The sequence below is a fragment of the Glycine max genome, chromosome 19 (assembly GCF_000004515.6).
Source record: "Glycine max cultivar Williams 82 chromosome 19, Glycine_max_v4.0, whole genome shotgun sequence".
In the NCBI taxonomy this organism is placed as follows: Eukaryota; Viridiplantae; Streptophyta; class Magnoliopsida; order Fabales; family Fabaceae; genus Glycine; species Glycine max.
Window position 1 is genome coordinate 42573723 of NC_038255.2, and position 16422 is coordinate 42590144.

General features: G+C 32.6%; 2 protein-coding genes across 3 annotated transcripts; both read left to right on the top strand.

The window, feature by feature from the left end:
- Positions 1-1227: 1227 nt before the first annotated feature.
- On the top strand, positions 1228-3308 carry LOC100796711 (uncharacterized). Of its 2 annotated transcripts, none has more exons than XM_006604413.4 (4): positions 1228-1439; positions 1610-2230; positions 2322-2517; positions 2615-3308. In XM_006604413.4, exons 2-4 carry the CDS (start codon positions 1826-1828, stop codon positions 3097-3099), a joined length of 1086 nt encoding a protein of 361 aa, XP_006604476.1. In that variant the 5' UTR covers positions 1228-1439; positions 1610-1825; the 3' UTR covers positions 3100-3308. The 2 variants fall into 2 exon arrangements, with proteins under 2 accessions (XP_006604476.1, XP_003554275.1); XM_003554227.5 differs by having other exon boundaries at positions 1743-2230.
- A 3742-nt stretch (positions 3309-7050) lies between these two features.
- On the top strand, positions 7051-14318 carry LOC100791610 (histone acetyltransferase GCN5). The gene is made up of 13 exons (XM_003553429.5): positions 7051-7936; positions 8755-8819; positions 9075-9155; positions 9386-9457; positions 10264-10432; positions 11248-11291; positions 11494-11593; positions 12037-12105; positions 12398-12446; positions 13158-13276; positions 13475-13568; positions 13911-14052; positions 14157-14318. The coding sequence occupies exons 1-13, from the start codon at positions 7382-7384 to the stop codon at positions 14218-14220; spliced, it is 1623 nt and encodes a 540-aa protein (XP_003553477.1). The 5' UTR covers positions 7051-7381; the 3' UTR covers positions 14221-14318.
- Positions 14319-16422: the final 2104 nt, after the last annotated feature.

Below are 16422 nucleotides of genomic sequence, written 5' to 3' on the forward strand. Positions count from 1 at the left end.
TTCTAATTCAAATACAATTTTAGATTTTACTCAGTCAGAATGATAACATTTTCAAATTTCAACTTCCATTAATTTTTAGTTGCATTTTTGTGTGTTGCTTTTGCTGCTCTCGATAGGGAAAAACCTACCATACTTCCTCTGTTGCCAAAGGCGACGAGTAAAGAAAGATAATTTGTTAAAGCAACGAGTATACAAATTAAACACGAAGAAAATTAGTAGAAGTGACTGTCAATTCATGAAATAGATGCAGGATGAAAGGTCTACATGCGGAGAAGGGGCAAATAAACAAAAGAATGATAGATTTTTTACGCTCCTTTCCTCTTTTAATGTAGGATAATCTTGTTTATATGTCACTCACAAGTCACAATAACAAATTATTATGAACTTGGCTTAAATAAAGTTTTACTCTATATAATTTTTTTTTATTATTTTAGTCAAGTAAAGTTTATCTTTTATTTTATTCATTTAAATTTTTTAAATATAATCAAGTCTTTATTTTTTTTTTAAAAAAAACAATATCACAAAACTATGCGACATAAATGAAATTTACTACTACTATTTTATTTCGCATATAAAATAAGAATATAGTATTTTAATAATTGATTTATCACGCAAGTCATCGGGGCAAGTTACACTTTAAGGCATTTTCCGTGTAACGGCTAAAAGATTCATAAACATGAAGCTAAATAGTTAAATTTATTCTTAAAAGTACAATGACTAAATTAATTATTGAAAGATGAAAAATATAAATTTAATTTTTTAATATATAAAAAGTGTGATAAATTAAATTTATTATAAATTTATGAGATTATTAAATTGAAACATTTAAAAATAATTTATATTTTTTAAGATGAATTTGAATATAAATTTAAGGATGAATCTGTTTACATAGCTTAAATGTAAACCAAGCAAGGGTGTAGTGCAAAGGGTTAATTTAGTCAATCCGTGAACTCTAACAACCATTCACATGACAAAGCCATCCTTGAGCTTATTTCCCTCCTGGAGCTCATTCCGTGCTAAATAAGCTTATCCTTTCGCAACAAGGAAAGGGCATTATTGTCATATCAGAGTCAAAAAAAGGATGACCGTCGTGATCACGAAGGCAGAGCCAACCAATCGCAAACCAGGAGGGCATTTTCGGAATCCAGCACCACTATAATCCACGTGGACATACACGTGGCAGCTCTACCTTTCTCTCCTCGTTGCTTATAAACTCCCCATCCCTTCTGATCCGCTCCTTATCCTGTCTTCACTCACCGCTCCACCCGCAAACAAACAAAACAAACATTACTCTATCTCCAATCTCCCTTCTCCGCCGCGCCACTCATCGGAAAATTCAAACCACCGCCGGAGGTTATGGACGCTCCGGCAATCGCTGCTGATCTTGATTTCCCAAGCAACAACCATCGCTTGTTTAAGAGCACCAATCTTCTTATCTGGTAGAAACCAAAGCCTAAGCAAAAGCGATTTTACTTAGCAGAGTTTACAAGTTATTCTATGCTTATCGCTGCATAAATAATCTGAAAATAAAATAAAAAAAGACCAGAAAAGCATTTATTTATTACTATATAGTAGTATTATTTATCGTTCTTGTATCTTTTTCATTTAGCTAAAATTAGCGGTTTCTAGTCAACTACTGCAAAGTTTCGCGTGCAGCTTCTGCAGAGTTTCAGTTTCAGAGATTAAATTCGCTTAGAAATACTAGTATTTTTCCCTGTTCTGACTCGCAATTTAAAATTAAGCTCGTGCTTCGGAGATGAACAAGACCGAGAGGTGATACTTGAGAATTGAGAGACTCTAATTCTGTTCTGGAATCGTTATCGTCATGCCTTTCACAATGAAGATTCAGCCGATCGATTCGCCCGTGCCGGAGGAGGCTACTCGGCTTGAGCCGGTGAAGCCGGCGGTGAGGTCGCGCCTGAAGCGCCTCTTCGAGCGCCAGTTCTCCGGCGTCCTCAGGAACTCATCGGCGGCGGAGAAGATCGCCTACCCCGCCGAGGAGCCGCCGCATTCCGCCAAAGACGGCTCCGCTGATTTCGAGCCGAGCTCGGTGTGTCTGGCGAAAATGGTGCAGAATTTCATGGAAGAGAATCACGAGAAGCACTCTGTTTCCGTGAAGTGCGCGCGCAGCCGCTACAATAGCTTCGACGACGCCTCCGACGCCGAAACGCACTCGCTTTTCGGCGAGTCCAATTATTCTTTCTCCGGCGAAACACAAGAAATCCTCAAGGTATTTTCAATTTTTTATCAATCAAAGATCGCTCTGTAATTTCTTTTGCCACATGATAATACGTTCTTATTTTTTTTGTCAAATTGGATAGGATTTGGTGACATGTGCGAGTGTCAGTGAAAGGAATTTGCTAGCGGACACTACAAAGATCATTGAGAAGAATAAAACAACGTGCAAACGCAAAGACGATTGTTGCAGAAAGATCGTTACTGAAGCGTTGTTAGCTCTCGGATACGACGCTTCCGTATGCAAATCTCGCTGGGAAAAATCAACTTTCTGTCCAGCTGGTACTTTCTCTCTCTGTTAGGAAATTCGCACAAGAAGTTGTTCAAATTAGGGTTTTGTTGATGAATTAATTAATCTTTTTTTTTTTAATTTGTACAGGGGAATATGAATACATTGATGTGATAATGGGAAAGGAGCGGGTGGTGGTTGACGTTGACTTCAGATCAGAATTCGAGATAGCTCGACCCACCAAGACCTACAAAGCGATCCTCCAAACGCTGCCTTACGTATTCGTTGGCACGTGCGAGCGGTTGCAGAGTATCGTGGCCATCGCTTCAGAGGCGGCGAAACTGAGTCTGAAGAAAAGGGGCATGCACGTTCCGCCGTGGAGAAAAGTCGAATACGTCACCGCGAAATGGCTCTCCCCTTACACGTGCTCGCGCGGGGTGAAAGAGGAAACAGAAGAGAAAGAGCACCTTGCGAAAGAGTTGGTGGTGTTATCAACTTCGTGTGGAAGTTTCCGTGAAGATGATGAAAAGTCAAAGTCAAAACTCGTGGTTCAGAATCAGAAGCCACCGGAGATGAAACCCAAAAGTTCTCAGTCCGGTTTGGCAGCTGTGTTCCTAGAAAACCCAAAATTTTGATTTTTTTTCGTTTGTTTCTTTTTTTGGCTTTTTGTTTTTTTTTTATATAAAGTTTAAATTTTCTAGAGTGAGGATTCAAAAAAGGCTGTATAAGTAGTTTAGTTCTGTAATAGCTCTATCCCCTTCTGATTTTTATTGTAAGGGATGATGGGTTTTTACTTTTTACTAATATGAATGAATAAAGTAAAGGTGAAATGTATTGGTAGCTATTTGTATTTTGCAAGGTTGTGATGAGAAGTTGATTCTTTACGTATTTGATAATATTGTGGGTTGTTTTTCTTGTTTGCTTGGCTTGAATTATCTTCTATTAATTCCTTCTGTGTTCCGACAAATCGCTTGAATTTTGATTCGGTGTGTTGGGGGAAGGGGGATTTGGGGAAAGATAGAATGACACATAATTTGTGTAAATTACTCCTTTGTTTGAAACTTGATTCTAATTCTTTCCTTCAAGAAGAAGCAATGGATGCTGGTGCGGTTGCGTAGATAGATGCCTTCAAACACACTGAAATATGTGAAGATTGAAAGAGTATTTTGTAATGCAATCTTTAGATCATTCAACTGTAACGCCCAAAAAGTGCAATACTGGGTGGACTAGGGGTTACTTATGTAATATCCTACCTAAGAGAATAACAATTATATTTTCTTGTTTGGACAAGTGTTAAAAAAATTAATTTTAAAACGTGTTTGTGATTTTATTATAAAAATTAGTCTATGAATAAAATTTAATTTAAATTTTCTAATCTAATATAGAAGTTATTCAAATTTATTTTAATTTAAAATTAATCATAGAACAAAAATTAATTTTAAAATCTTCTTTCAAACACATAAAAATTTGATGTCAGCATTAATTTTTCTATGCCTGAAACCAAACAAACACGTGGTCCATCAATTTTTTCATCTGCGTTCTCACTGTTCATCATCGTCATCCTCTGCAAAAATGACATGACTTCTTCTACACATTGTGAACAGTTGAATTCCGTTCATGCGAGTGATAAACAGAGATGGCGTCAAACACTAGAACAGAAAATGCTATTCATTCTCTCCCCAGGAGTCGCATAGTGTTACTTGGTTACACATAAAAAATTGTCGGTCTCTGGAAACTAGTATTCGCTCCCTTCAGTCGTCTACTGCACCTTTTTCATTTTCTTTTGGTAAATGACAAGATTTAATTTTAAAAAAAGTTATTACTTCTATTATTATCAGTAAGGATAAACAGTATATAGTATAATTTTAAAAAAAAAGTAAATATAAGTTGTAAAATTATATATTTATGAATATTTTATTTTACTAAAATTATATCTATATAATTATAATAATTAAGATAATATTTTAAGTTTTACATTTTATAAAAAAAATATTTTGACGCTAACAATAATATATTATGTAAAGAATAATTAATTATATTTTGTTTTTGAAAAGAAAACTTATCCCCTTAAATAAGATTATATTTTTTTCACATGTCCTACCTTTTTCTTCTCCTTCCTTTTTTAATTTTTCTTTTCTCTTTCACTTTTTTCAAGTCAACCCAAGCATTAGCGTTTTTTGACCCTTCAAATTTGCTCCTCGCTTTTACTTCCTCGGCCCGTTTCTTGGTTTTTAAACAAAACTGTTAGCTGATGTAAACCTATTTTGTCGTTTTGAGGCACCTTACTTAACTCTGAACATCCACGTACTGCCTTGGAAATTGGATTCTGCTTTCAGTGTTTTTAATTGTTATTCATTAATGGATTTAACAACTAATTAATAAATGTAGTTTAGTGGATAATAACAAGTTAAATTTATAGAAAAATACTTATCTTCGATCTCACAAATATTTTTTTAGAAGTAAGAATGTGTTTGATTCGTAAGCATAAAAGAATATTCAAATTTAAATAAATAATCATTTTAGGGTTTTTATTTTATTTATTTTGTTTAAAATAATTATTTATTTTTTAAAAATGATTTTAATTTTTTATATCTTATTTAAAAGATTCAAAATGGTATTTAATCTTTCTTTATTTACAGAAAATAATATTTTCTCTTTTAGAAAAATTACTTTCATAATTCATCTTATTTAAAATATTTAAGATGATATTTTAATTATTTAAATATATTTAATTTTATCATTCAAATAACATTCTAATAAATGATCATTTTAAAAATATTTAAATAGATGAATAACCATTTTAAATATATTTAAACATTTGAATAACACTTAATTTTTTTTTAATGTATCGATTCAACATATCAAGGTTTGATGTGTGTAGGCAAAGTTTAGTGAAAAAAAAAAGAGATTTTATGTTTTTACGAATTAGGTCATTTTTTTAAAAAAATCAACAAATAATTAAACTTATAAAAAAAAAGGCTTATATGTCCTTTTAGTTCTTACAATTTTTTTTTTTTCGTTTTTATAATTTTGTTTTTTAATCGTTATAAATTATTTTTTTTATTTTTAAAGTTGTTTAAATAACTTCATTATCTAGACTGCTCAAAGGATGAAAAATAAATAAATATAATTTAAAATTACTAAAACTAAAAAAATGCAAGAAAAAAATATTAAATTACAAGAATTAAAAATATATTTTAAAAGAATGAACTCAACAAATTAAAATCAACAACTAATACCGAATTGGTAAGATTTTTTGTTTGTACGTATATGCCGAATAGGTAACTATACAAAATAAAAAATAAAGAAAAAGAACTTGAACCTAGCAAGATTAATGATTCAGTGGACTCAACGGCATTCAAACATATCAACCATCTTGCAATTGTGTCTGTTTTTTCACCAGATTTCACGACAAGTACACTCAATAACTCAAACACTGGTACTAACCAGGCAACTATAGATATTATCTTCGCATCAGTACAATGCTATCAAGCATTAGAACTTAGCAAGATCGATTACTGAATATAATATCTAAATAATACTTATCCATATTTTTCATATCTAACCAAAGTAATTCAATCTAAACTAAAATATAAATAAATTTTAACTCTGTCTTTTTTATTTAATATTATATCTCCAAAATATCATTCATTTAATTTAAATTTTATTTTTAATAACTTTTTTCTTTTTTTCCCTATGTAATTAATGTAAAGAGTACTTTAAAAAGCCAATTAACTTTTTTAGTCAGACTAACAAAATTAAATGATATTAATTATTTTTTTTATAAGTGTCATTTTTTTTCTTATATTTCAGTTAGAAAAAAATATATTATAATTTTTTATTAGTCGTACGTGTTGGTTTTATTCTAGATCATAATCACAGGTCCCAAGACAGTGATTAATTTCATTTCAAGCAATACATTTATGCTCCAAACATTTTCCACCGCTTTCCTTTTCATTTTTTTTGTTCACTTACTAAACACAATTGATGTCTCTCTCGTTTTATATATACAACTGTGTAAGACTAGATCTTAATTTTCTCCAAATGGATGCAACATAACATGCTGCTTTTGACAACTCAATATAATCACATTCCAAAAAAATGCCTTTCAGAATGTTTTAAAAAAACAAAATATTATTTTGAAAAATACTTTTTGAAATGTTAGAAAAACAAAAATAGTGTTCTAAATAGTATTTTATGAAATGTGATTATATTGAGTTCTAAAAATACTTTCATAAGTGTTAAAAAACAAAACAATTTTATGAAAAATACTTTTTAGAATGTTAAGAAAAACATAATGTTCTAAAAAGTACTTCCTAGTATAGTGTGATTACATTCAGTTTCACAAAATAAGCTCTAAAATTGTACAAAAATCCCCACATACCTTGTCACACACACTTTTGTGATTCTCTTGACTTCCTTTATGACGAAATTGAATATAAGGTATTTTCCTTGTATGATGGAATTCAATATAGGAGTGTGATGGAACAAAGTTAAGATAAAATTCTAATATATTTGACAAATAATATGAGGGAAAGGAGAGAAGATAGATGAGAAAGAGAACAATGGAGATGGAATATAGAGAATAGGGTTTATAATATTTTTTTATATAAAAGGGTTTTTTTTTTTGTACAAAGGATATTTATTACTATAAAAAAATTATAAAACAGAAAGGGAGTGTATTTATAAAAAAGTAAGGATGTATATAGCAAAAGTGGAAGAAGAATATTTTGAAAAGCCCAACAAGCCCACCGAACCGAAACTAATTTCATCCCTCTTGAGCTCTTGACCGAAATCATAACGAAATTTTCAACGTCGGCACTGCAAACAAACTCGATCACTTGAAACTAACTCAGTCGAAGATTCAGTTTTCAGATTCCCATTTCATTTCCGCGCCAAAGAACAAAACCCTAAAAAATGGAGTCCCACGGCGGAGGACCCCTCCGTTCCCGCAGCTCCCAGTCCCCTTCTCCCTCCCACTCCGCCTCCGCCTCCGCCACCTCCTCCATCCACAAGCGCAAGCTCGCGTCTGAGGACCACGCGCCTCCCTTCCCTCCGTCCTCCTTCTCCGCCGACACCCGCGACGGCGCCCTCACCTCCAACGACGACCTCGAGAGCATCTCCGCCCGCGGCGCCGACTCCGACTCCGACGATGACTCCGAGGACGCCGTCGTCGACGACGACGAGGACGACTACGGCAACGACAACGACTCCTCCATTCGGACCTTCACCGCCTCCAGGCTCAGCAACCCTCCCTCCGCTCCCCGCAACACCAAGCTCAAGACCGAAATCTCCACCGTCAAAATTGAGAATTCTGACGGCGCCAAAGACGCCGTAGTCGGAGCTTGTGCCGCCGCTTCCGCGGGATCGGTCCCCGGGATTGTGGTTAAGGAGGACCCGACTAAGATTTTTACTGATAATTTGCAAACGAGTGGGGCTTACACTGCCAGGGAAGAGAGTCTCAAGAAAGAGGTCATAAGCACTTTGGTCTCGTTCATGCATCTCGTGAAAAGAATGTTTAATTATTTTTATGTTATGTTTTGGAATTGTTCTGAGACTCGATTTTTACGATGTCAACTAATCAAAATCGTTAATTACGCCGACTTTACAATAACTATTTAAAAGTCATCCCTAACATGACTTTCTAGAAATTAAACTCTAATTCGTTTAGGTTCTGATCGGTTCAAAGGAGGGGATAAGAGGAATTTTAACGGAAGGGAGGTTGAATAACTGTTTTCTTGTTCGGTTTAGAGGGAAGGGGTTTATTATCTTTTTAGTCCCTAAACTTTTTAGGATATTTGTTTTTTTTTTTTTTTTTTTTTTTTGTAAGTGTGTGTTTGGATACCAAAATTAATTCTAAAATCTAGTTGAAGGCGAAAGCAATAAATAGTTGTTTCAATTTTTTCAATTTTCCACCATGATTTTGGGGGTCAAAATTCATTCTAGGAGGTATCCAAACGCACAATAAATAGTATATGCTTTGACATTGTAAATGGGTTTTTAAGTTCTCATCCAATTACAAATCAGTATGCGTGCAAAGTTAGTTGATTTTTACAATGACTACCTTAAAATTTATAACATGTTTTTTTTTTATTAGATGACACTGTTAGTGCATTGAAATTAAACTCTAATGCATTTGTTGAATATGGATATTTACTTAGATGTAATGTGATGGTTTCACATTCGGGGCATTTTCATTGTTTTACATTTAGATGAATAAATTGTTACAAACTGTTTTGATGTGATAGGTGTTCATGGTTGTGACTATGTTTGGTTGAATTCTTTTTCAGGAGGAAGCAGGAAGGCTCAAATTTGTATGCCTATCAAACGATGGTGTTGATGAGCATATGGTTTGGTATGCGTTTCTCTTTACTGTCTAACATTTTATGCTGCCATGCCTGGATAGATATATAGTTTAACTGTTATTTTTTCCTAATAATTCAAATTCAATCATGCATGCATGTAAGTTATACATTACCACTGGAACTGGGTAAATCAGATTCAGTTGGCAATTTTCTGTTTTAGATTAAAAGCTTGGCAAATTTTATTATTAACAATATATCATTAATGATAATGAGTTCCACTCTTGCTTTTGTCATTTGTTCCTTAGGTTGATTGGATTGAAGAATATATTTGCTAGGCAGCTTCCCAATATGCCCAAGGAGTACATTGTCCGACTTGTTATGGATAGGTAAGGTTAACAATCTGTAGTTTGCTATGTTGAGATATTTCTTATATAAATTCTAGTTTGCAGGCATGGTCAGTTTTTGTGAACTAGTTAATTCATCAAATAAGAGTTTTAAAATGTATCCTAGATTTTCCCCCCAAACAAGTTCTTTTGAACAGGATTCCCTTGTTATCCTTGAGTTTTCTTGCTTCTTTTCTTTATAATCACAAATTCTTTTTATGTTAAATTTGTAGGAGCCATAAGTCTGTAATGGTTATAAGGCGTAATCATGTTGTTGGAGGCATTACATATCGCCCATATGCTAGGTAATAATTTGTCTCCATATCTTTTTCTTCAAATTCTATAAGTCTGTTTTTTGTCTAAGAATTTTTTTATATTATGACATACATTATTTTTTAATGTATGAGAACTGAAGTTTTACAATAGTTATTATCAATGATTAGCTAATTAAAAAGGTGAACTTTTGTTTGTTTTTATTGGAAAAAACCCAAGCTCCACATTGGCTAAAGATAAGACCAAGATAGAATATATATTGGAAGGCAACTCTCACCCTATGAGCTAGCTTTTGAAATTGAGTTAAACTCACATTCTAAGATAGTATCATAACCTATCCTAGATCCACTAAAAGGACCATCCACCATATTATTTGCGTACTAAGTCCAAAAGTGCTTTGGGTGTGAGGGGGTGTATTGAAAAAAATTCAAGTCCCACATTGGTTAGAGATAAGGCCAAGATAGAATATATAAGTGGGAGACAACCCTCACCCTATGAGCTAGCTTTTGGGGTTGAGTCAGGTGACTTAGGTCCAAACCCACATTCTAAGAGTTTTATTGTTTTTATATTGTCTAATGCAAATTGCTGCTTTGGTTGCGCATGATAAAAATGCTTCTATGTTCTCAAAGTACATAAACATGAATAATCAGGGATTGAGCCTGGCTGATATTTTTATGGAAAAACTTAGTTGTGAATAGAATCAATAGATCTTGTATTTCCTTGTTATTTTTTTCTCTCGCCTACTTTTATTTGATCCCCCCCGCCCCCCCGCCAAGTTTTAATTGCTAGGCTATTCTGTGGGTTTTTTTGTTAATACTGTGTGCATTATGATTGATAGTCAGAAGTTTGGTGAGATAGCCTTTTGTGCAATTACAGCTGATGAGCAAGTAAAGGGTTATGGTACCAGATTGATGAATCACTTAAAACAATATGCACGGGATATGGATGGGCTGACACATTTTCTCACATACGCTGACAATAATGCTGTTGGCTATTTTATCAAGCAGGTTTGATTATTTATATAATATTTAAGACCCTTACCGTTTTCATAGATATTGCTTCTTTTATGTATTAAGTCAGAGTCCCATAGCAAGATTCTGAGAGAAATATATTACTTTCTGAAAACAAATTTATTGGGTTTGAAATAAGTTTTCAGGTCTATTTTTCCTAAGTGCAATTTTTAACTTGTTACAAAAAGTAATACATTTTTCAAATAGTTTTCCTAAATATTACTCTTTGCTACAGGGATTATGCATATTTTAAATATCACGTCACCTCCTGTGCCAATAGGGATGTTGCAACCATGTCTATTATAGAAAAAAGGGTGACATGGCTACTGAGACGTGCAGTATTTTGGGGAACTGTTTTTGAAATGTATTACTTTGGTATCAGTATTAATTAGAAAAATGCCTAATTTGGGTTAAAAAACTGTTTAATGTCTGACAATGAAGATTTTCTAAGTGATCCTTGTTGGCTTGGTTAAAGAAGAGATACATCCAGAAAATAATTGTCAGGTCATTGTGAACTGATTTTTTTGCTTAGTGGAGATCCTCAATTTTAGTTCTCCTAAAAGAAACTTTCACACTGAAATGTATGTTTCCTGGTTATGTTTATCTTATATCTGATTGATATAGGAATCTGTATCTTGTTCCTAGATACAGTAGCAGTGATATAAGAATCTGTATATTTCTTTTGGTTATATCTTTTGATTCTCTTGAAGGTATTCTGTACATTTGGAGGGGGGGGGCTCTATAAATGCCTGTCTGTTGAATTAACTAGCTTCTGTTTTGGATATTGCAATGATATTTGATTTTGTTTTCAGGGATTTACAAAAGAGATTCACTTGGAGAAAGATCGATGGCAAGGGTATGATTGTACTTAATATTCTTGTCTGAAATCTATGAGCAGTACTTTCCCTTAGGCAATTCATTTTAATACTTTATTTCAAGCATTTTTATTTAAGATTCTGTTTTTATATCCCATTGAATAATAATTTCATCATTCACTATTTACTTTTCTATGATGTATTCTATCTATGAGAATTCATTTTAAATAATTGTCATTTCAGTTATATAAAGGATTATGATGGAGGAATTCTCATGGAATGCAAGATTGATCCAAAACTCCCGTACACTGATTTGTCAACTATGATCCGTCGTCAAAGGCAGGTAAGATAATTTCTGTTAGTTTTTTTATGTTTTTCTTTGCATTATTTGAGATATTATAAGATTAGCGCATGATAAGATATACTGATGGAAGTTTTTAATTAAACTTCTAATATTTTTACTTCAGTTAAGTAAATGTGTTAACCTATATTTCACTTAAATTGAGTTTTTTTTTTTCCAGTAAACAGACCTCAGTTTACTCCCTATGCTAAAGGCTTTTCTCTCACCACATATGCTAACCCACTGCTTAAGGGTGTGTAGGGGGTTGTCAAAAACTTTGCAGCTGAGAAATATGATAGAATGGGACCTTATTTGTTTTGCATGCATTATCCTCATTTCCATCTGATGTGTAGCATCTGTCTGCTAATTTTTATTCTCAATCATTTATAACATTTTTTTTCTCAATTCATGGTGTGTTAAGTCATTATTATTGGTTATTATTGTAGGCAATTGATGAAAAAATCAGAGAGCTATCAAACTGTCACATCGTTTATGCTGGAATTGATTTTCAGAAGGTACAAGGCATTCTCAATTTTGTATGTTTCCATCATTCATGTATAGCATTTAAGTTTTACCTATATCAAGTGATTTTTGTTTTTGGATTGTATTGTCAGCTCAATTCAGATTGCATTTAACATTTTTACACTGCATATTGCTGTTTCTTAAAAGTTGTGTGGGGCTAGGGTAGAGGATCATGCATTATATTGGGAACCAGAGTCACATTTTGCTTCTCATTTCATATATTAGTAAAATCATTGAGCGTGTGGAATATTAATTTTCTTCCCTCCTGATCAATACAACATGCAGAAAGAAGCTGGTATTCCTAAAAAAATTATTGATGACATCCCTGGTTTGAGTAAGTACTTAATTCCCAATCTGAGTTTAATAACTTAGCTATAATTTTTGTTGGTACTTGTGGGAAAAACTGTGTTACCTGTCTTTGAAGATAGCATGCTTTGTGTCAATCTTTTTCATATCTTATTTAGGTTTGCTAACTTTTGCCGAGATGCCAACCTCCTGTTCAAGTCCTTGTGCATGGTGCCTAACTGTTTTGCTGCTTAATGTTGATGGCATCTTGCTATAACTTTTTCACTGTCTCATATTTGTCATAGTTTCAGTGTTGTTAGTGTTGTTGATTTTGCATATCTAAATCAGTTTTCCTGTGATCTGTTATGTAGGAAACTTGTGTTATGTTTGAAAGTTCTTTGGGCTAAAGGAATGGAAGTCTCTTCCCTTGTTTGGGAGTTAATGTTTAAATAGTAGTGACATTAATTTTCTTTATTCAATTTAAAATACTCCATGCCTCCAGGGGTAAGGATGAGCAGAACGCATCCCCTGCCTCTCTCATTTCCTTTTAAAATTCTTCCAAACATGGGTTAGGTCACTTTTTCCTCCCCTTTTCCCCTCCTTACCTCCCATCCAAACATGGCATAATAGATTTGTTTATCAACTGGGATGTTGTTAAAAAATTGACCCATATTGTCCTTATGAGTGAGGTAATTTATTGTGGCATGCTTTGATAATTTCTTGATTAATGTTTATGTTGAATCACTGAATGCAATGACAGGAGAGGCTGGATGGACTCCTGATCAGTGGGGTCATTCACGATTCAGAACTTTAAATGTTTCTACTGACAATGCTACTAATCAGAAACATTTGAATGGGTTTATGCGTTCACTTCTAAAGGCAAGTTGCTTAGATTTTCTTCACCTTGACTTCAATTTCCATTGATATAATTCAGCGTAATTTCCATTGGAAACACTGCAAATTCCACAAGATCATTGATGAGTAGATCCTTCTCGGCAATTCAAAATATGCATGAGACCAGAATAATTACATGGTTGGGAAATTAATTCTTATAATTGGTTTTATCTTTTTGAGCAGTCAATGTTCGATCATGCTGATGCTTGGCCATTCAAGGAGCCAGTTGATGCTCGGGATGTCCCTGATTATTATGACATCATCAAAGATCCAATGGGTAATGATCTGTATATTTCATATTGAATTCACCTTTGTCTAGAAGCATGATAATTGCCTTAGTGCATGGCCAATCCCAAGGTGGAGCAAAAGCAACACATTGTTGCTTTTCAAAATTCGTGGTGATACCATGATTTTTGCCCCCAAAATCAATTTCTTATATTACCCAAACACACTTAGCCATCTGTTATATTAATCACATTCATTCATATGATTTCCTCCCTTGGTATCTATTTCTTACGTTTCATTCTGGAGCTAGTTTTATCTTTATGCATATACATAACTACCATGAAAAGTCTTGTTACCTAATAATGTCTATAATATATTCGTAATGTGAACGTAGATTTGAAGACAATGTCTAAGAGGGTGGATTCAGAGCAATATTATGTAACATTTGAGATGTTTGTTGCGGATGCCAGAAGAATGTTTGCGAATGCACGCACCTATAATTCTCCAGAAACCATTTATTACAAATGTTCTACAAGGCATGTGCTCGTGCTTCCACCTCCTGGATGGATGTGATGTTTCTTGCATTCGTAGATTTTCTTTCCAGTGATGTTTCTTACGTACGTAGACTTTTTTTATGCAGGTTAGAAGCCCACTTTCAAAGCAAAGTGCAAGCGGGCCTCCAGCCTGGTACCAAAATTCAGTAGGGGCACTTCAATAGACACGAAGATGTTATTTATGTATAGTTAATTTTTTCCATAGTCCCAAACTAATTTAATATTATTTCATAGTAGTTGTTACTTTAGCCAATGCTGCCATCCGGCGTTATACCTGTTAGTCTTGTGTGCTAGGCAAACAGTCAGTTGATCCATATCATTAATTCTATCGTGGGATAAAACTAGGTGATAGGCTGGTTGTTAACATAGTCACTCTAATTGTATGTTCTCATCCTTCTTCTAGGGAAATTTTTTTTAAAAGGGAAGAAAAATTTTTTCCCCCTTTTTCAAAATTTTTTTTATAATTTTTGGCCCCCCCTTTTCCCCCACTTTTTTAATTTTTTTTTTTTGGGGGTTGGGGGGAATTAAAAATCCTTTAAATTCCCCCCCCCCCCCCCCCCCCCCCATATAAAACCTTATTTAATGGATTAGATATGTTTTGGTTCTTTGTAGTATATGTAAGTTTGTATTTTTTTTTAATTTTTGGTTACTGTAAGAAATTTTGTTCTTTTTTAGTTCCTATAAATTTGTGTTTTTTTTTTTTTAATTTTGGTATCTGTATGCGCAAATTTATAAAAATTATAAATGAAAAATTTAAAATCTTAAATGAATTAAAATTGAAATAATATAAACTTACAATGATTAAAAATAAACAAAAAATTTTTCATAGACTAAAATTAGATAAATGAAAAAATATCAAAAATATACTTAAGTCATATTTATTCATTAATGGCGAAAGTATCAAATATCAATATATTATTAAGGATATTTTAGTTCACATAACATTTTTTAGTTCTATTAAATGTCTTTTAATCTGAGTGCAATAACTTTAAAGATCAAAAGATTGGAAAATGAGGTAATGTAATTAAATTTTAAATTTTTGAATTAATTCAACACATTATGCTTGTTTGCTTAAATCGTCAGCTTTTTTTTTTTTTTGAGAATTAAATCGTCAGTTGAAGTACTTCATGTTTGGCGTAGAAAAATAAAAGGAAATGTTTTTATAAGAACATTGTTTAAAGGAATTCTTCCATTGTTTAAAGCAAATGTAATAATTGCCCTTTCTATATATTAAAAAAAAAGAAGTAAATGTAATAAATGAGAACAGAATAATTACATTAAAGGAATTCTTGAAATTACTGTAAATTGTTTAAATCGGGATACATAGTTTGAGGATTAAAATCAACTTTTATTTTGCACCAAACATACGTAGTTACGTACTGCGAGTCTTCCAAACATAGATTGACCTGGTATTGCTTTTATTTTATTTTTTACGTGGACAAGGTAATATAGGAATAGTCGTTTACGGGAGAGCATTATTTTCTTTAATTTTACGTTTAGAATTAATCCATATGCTTATTTATATGAATTTTTTTAGAGATGTGAAAATGACAATAATCTGATGAGTTGGGGTCCATGTAAATGTACTTTAACACTCGGGTCAATAAGAATTTCGGTATGGTTTATGACTTTATGGTCTATTTACGACCGAGGAAAATGGTGTAGAGCCCAAGGTTCTTGTGGGGAGTTTTCATGGTCGATGTATGTTTCTTTGTTTTTAATTTTATTTTAGACGTACAGTAGTGTTATTAATAGAATTACAACATCATACAATAATTATCTCATGCATGTGACTCAAACCTCCTACGAGACACTCTAATCAGTCTAATGGGTTAGCATGTTTTCCTCTTCCAAGTATATTTGGGAATAAGTCCTGCTGTGGACTTCGCCCTATCGCCCTCCAGGGATATAATTCATGCATGCTTTGCTTCATAGCAAAGGATTTCTTTAAGCTTTTGTGTTTGGTAGAATCTAAAGAAAAGGAATGAAAGTTGGAGGAAAAAGACTAATAAAAAAAGATAAAAGAGAGTAAAAAGTAATTTTTTTTTTTATTGGAAGAAAAGTAAAGTTATTTGGTTCAGAGTGAAAAAGAGATATAACATCTAACTTATAATAGTTAGGTAGGTAAGGAAACAAAAATTAACATTAAATAAAAACTTATTATTATTATTTATCTTTCTTCTTATTATTATTATTATTTATTTTTAAATAAAATTCTCGCGCATATATATATATATATATATATATATATATATATATATATATATATATATATATATATATATATATATATATATATATATATATATATAAATAAAAATGAAAAAAAACATGAAAATATATGTGTATTTT

Coding starts and splice junctions, on each gene's coding strand:
- LOC100791610 (XM_003553429.5), top strand. CDS start 7,382: ATGGAGTCCCACGGCGGAGGACCCCTCCGTTCCCGCAGCTCCCAGTCC. Junction 9,458..10,263: donor ACATATCGCCCATATGCTAG/GTAATAATTTGT, acceptor TATGATTGATAG/TCAGAAGTTTGGTGAGATAG. Junction 11,292..11,493: donor GAGAAAGATCGATGGCAAGG/GTATGATTGTAC, acceptor TTGTCATTTCAG/TTATATAAAGGATTATGATG.
- LOC100796711 (XM_006604413.4), top strand. CDS start 1,826: ATGCCTTTCACAATGAAGATTCAGCCGATCGATTCGCCCGTGCCGGAG. Junction 2,231..2,321: donor AAACACAAGAAATCCTCAAG/GTATTTTCAATT, acceptor CAAATTGGATAG/GATTTGGTGACATGTGCGAG. Junction 2,518..2,614: donor ATCAACTTTCTGTCCAGCTG/GTACTTTCTCTC, acceptor TAATTTGTACAG/GGGAATATGAATACATTGAT.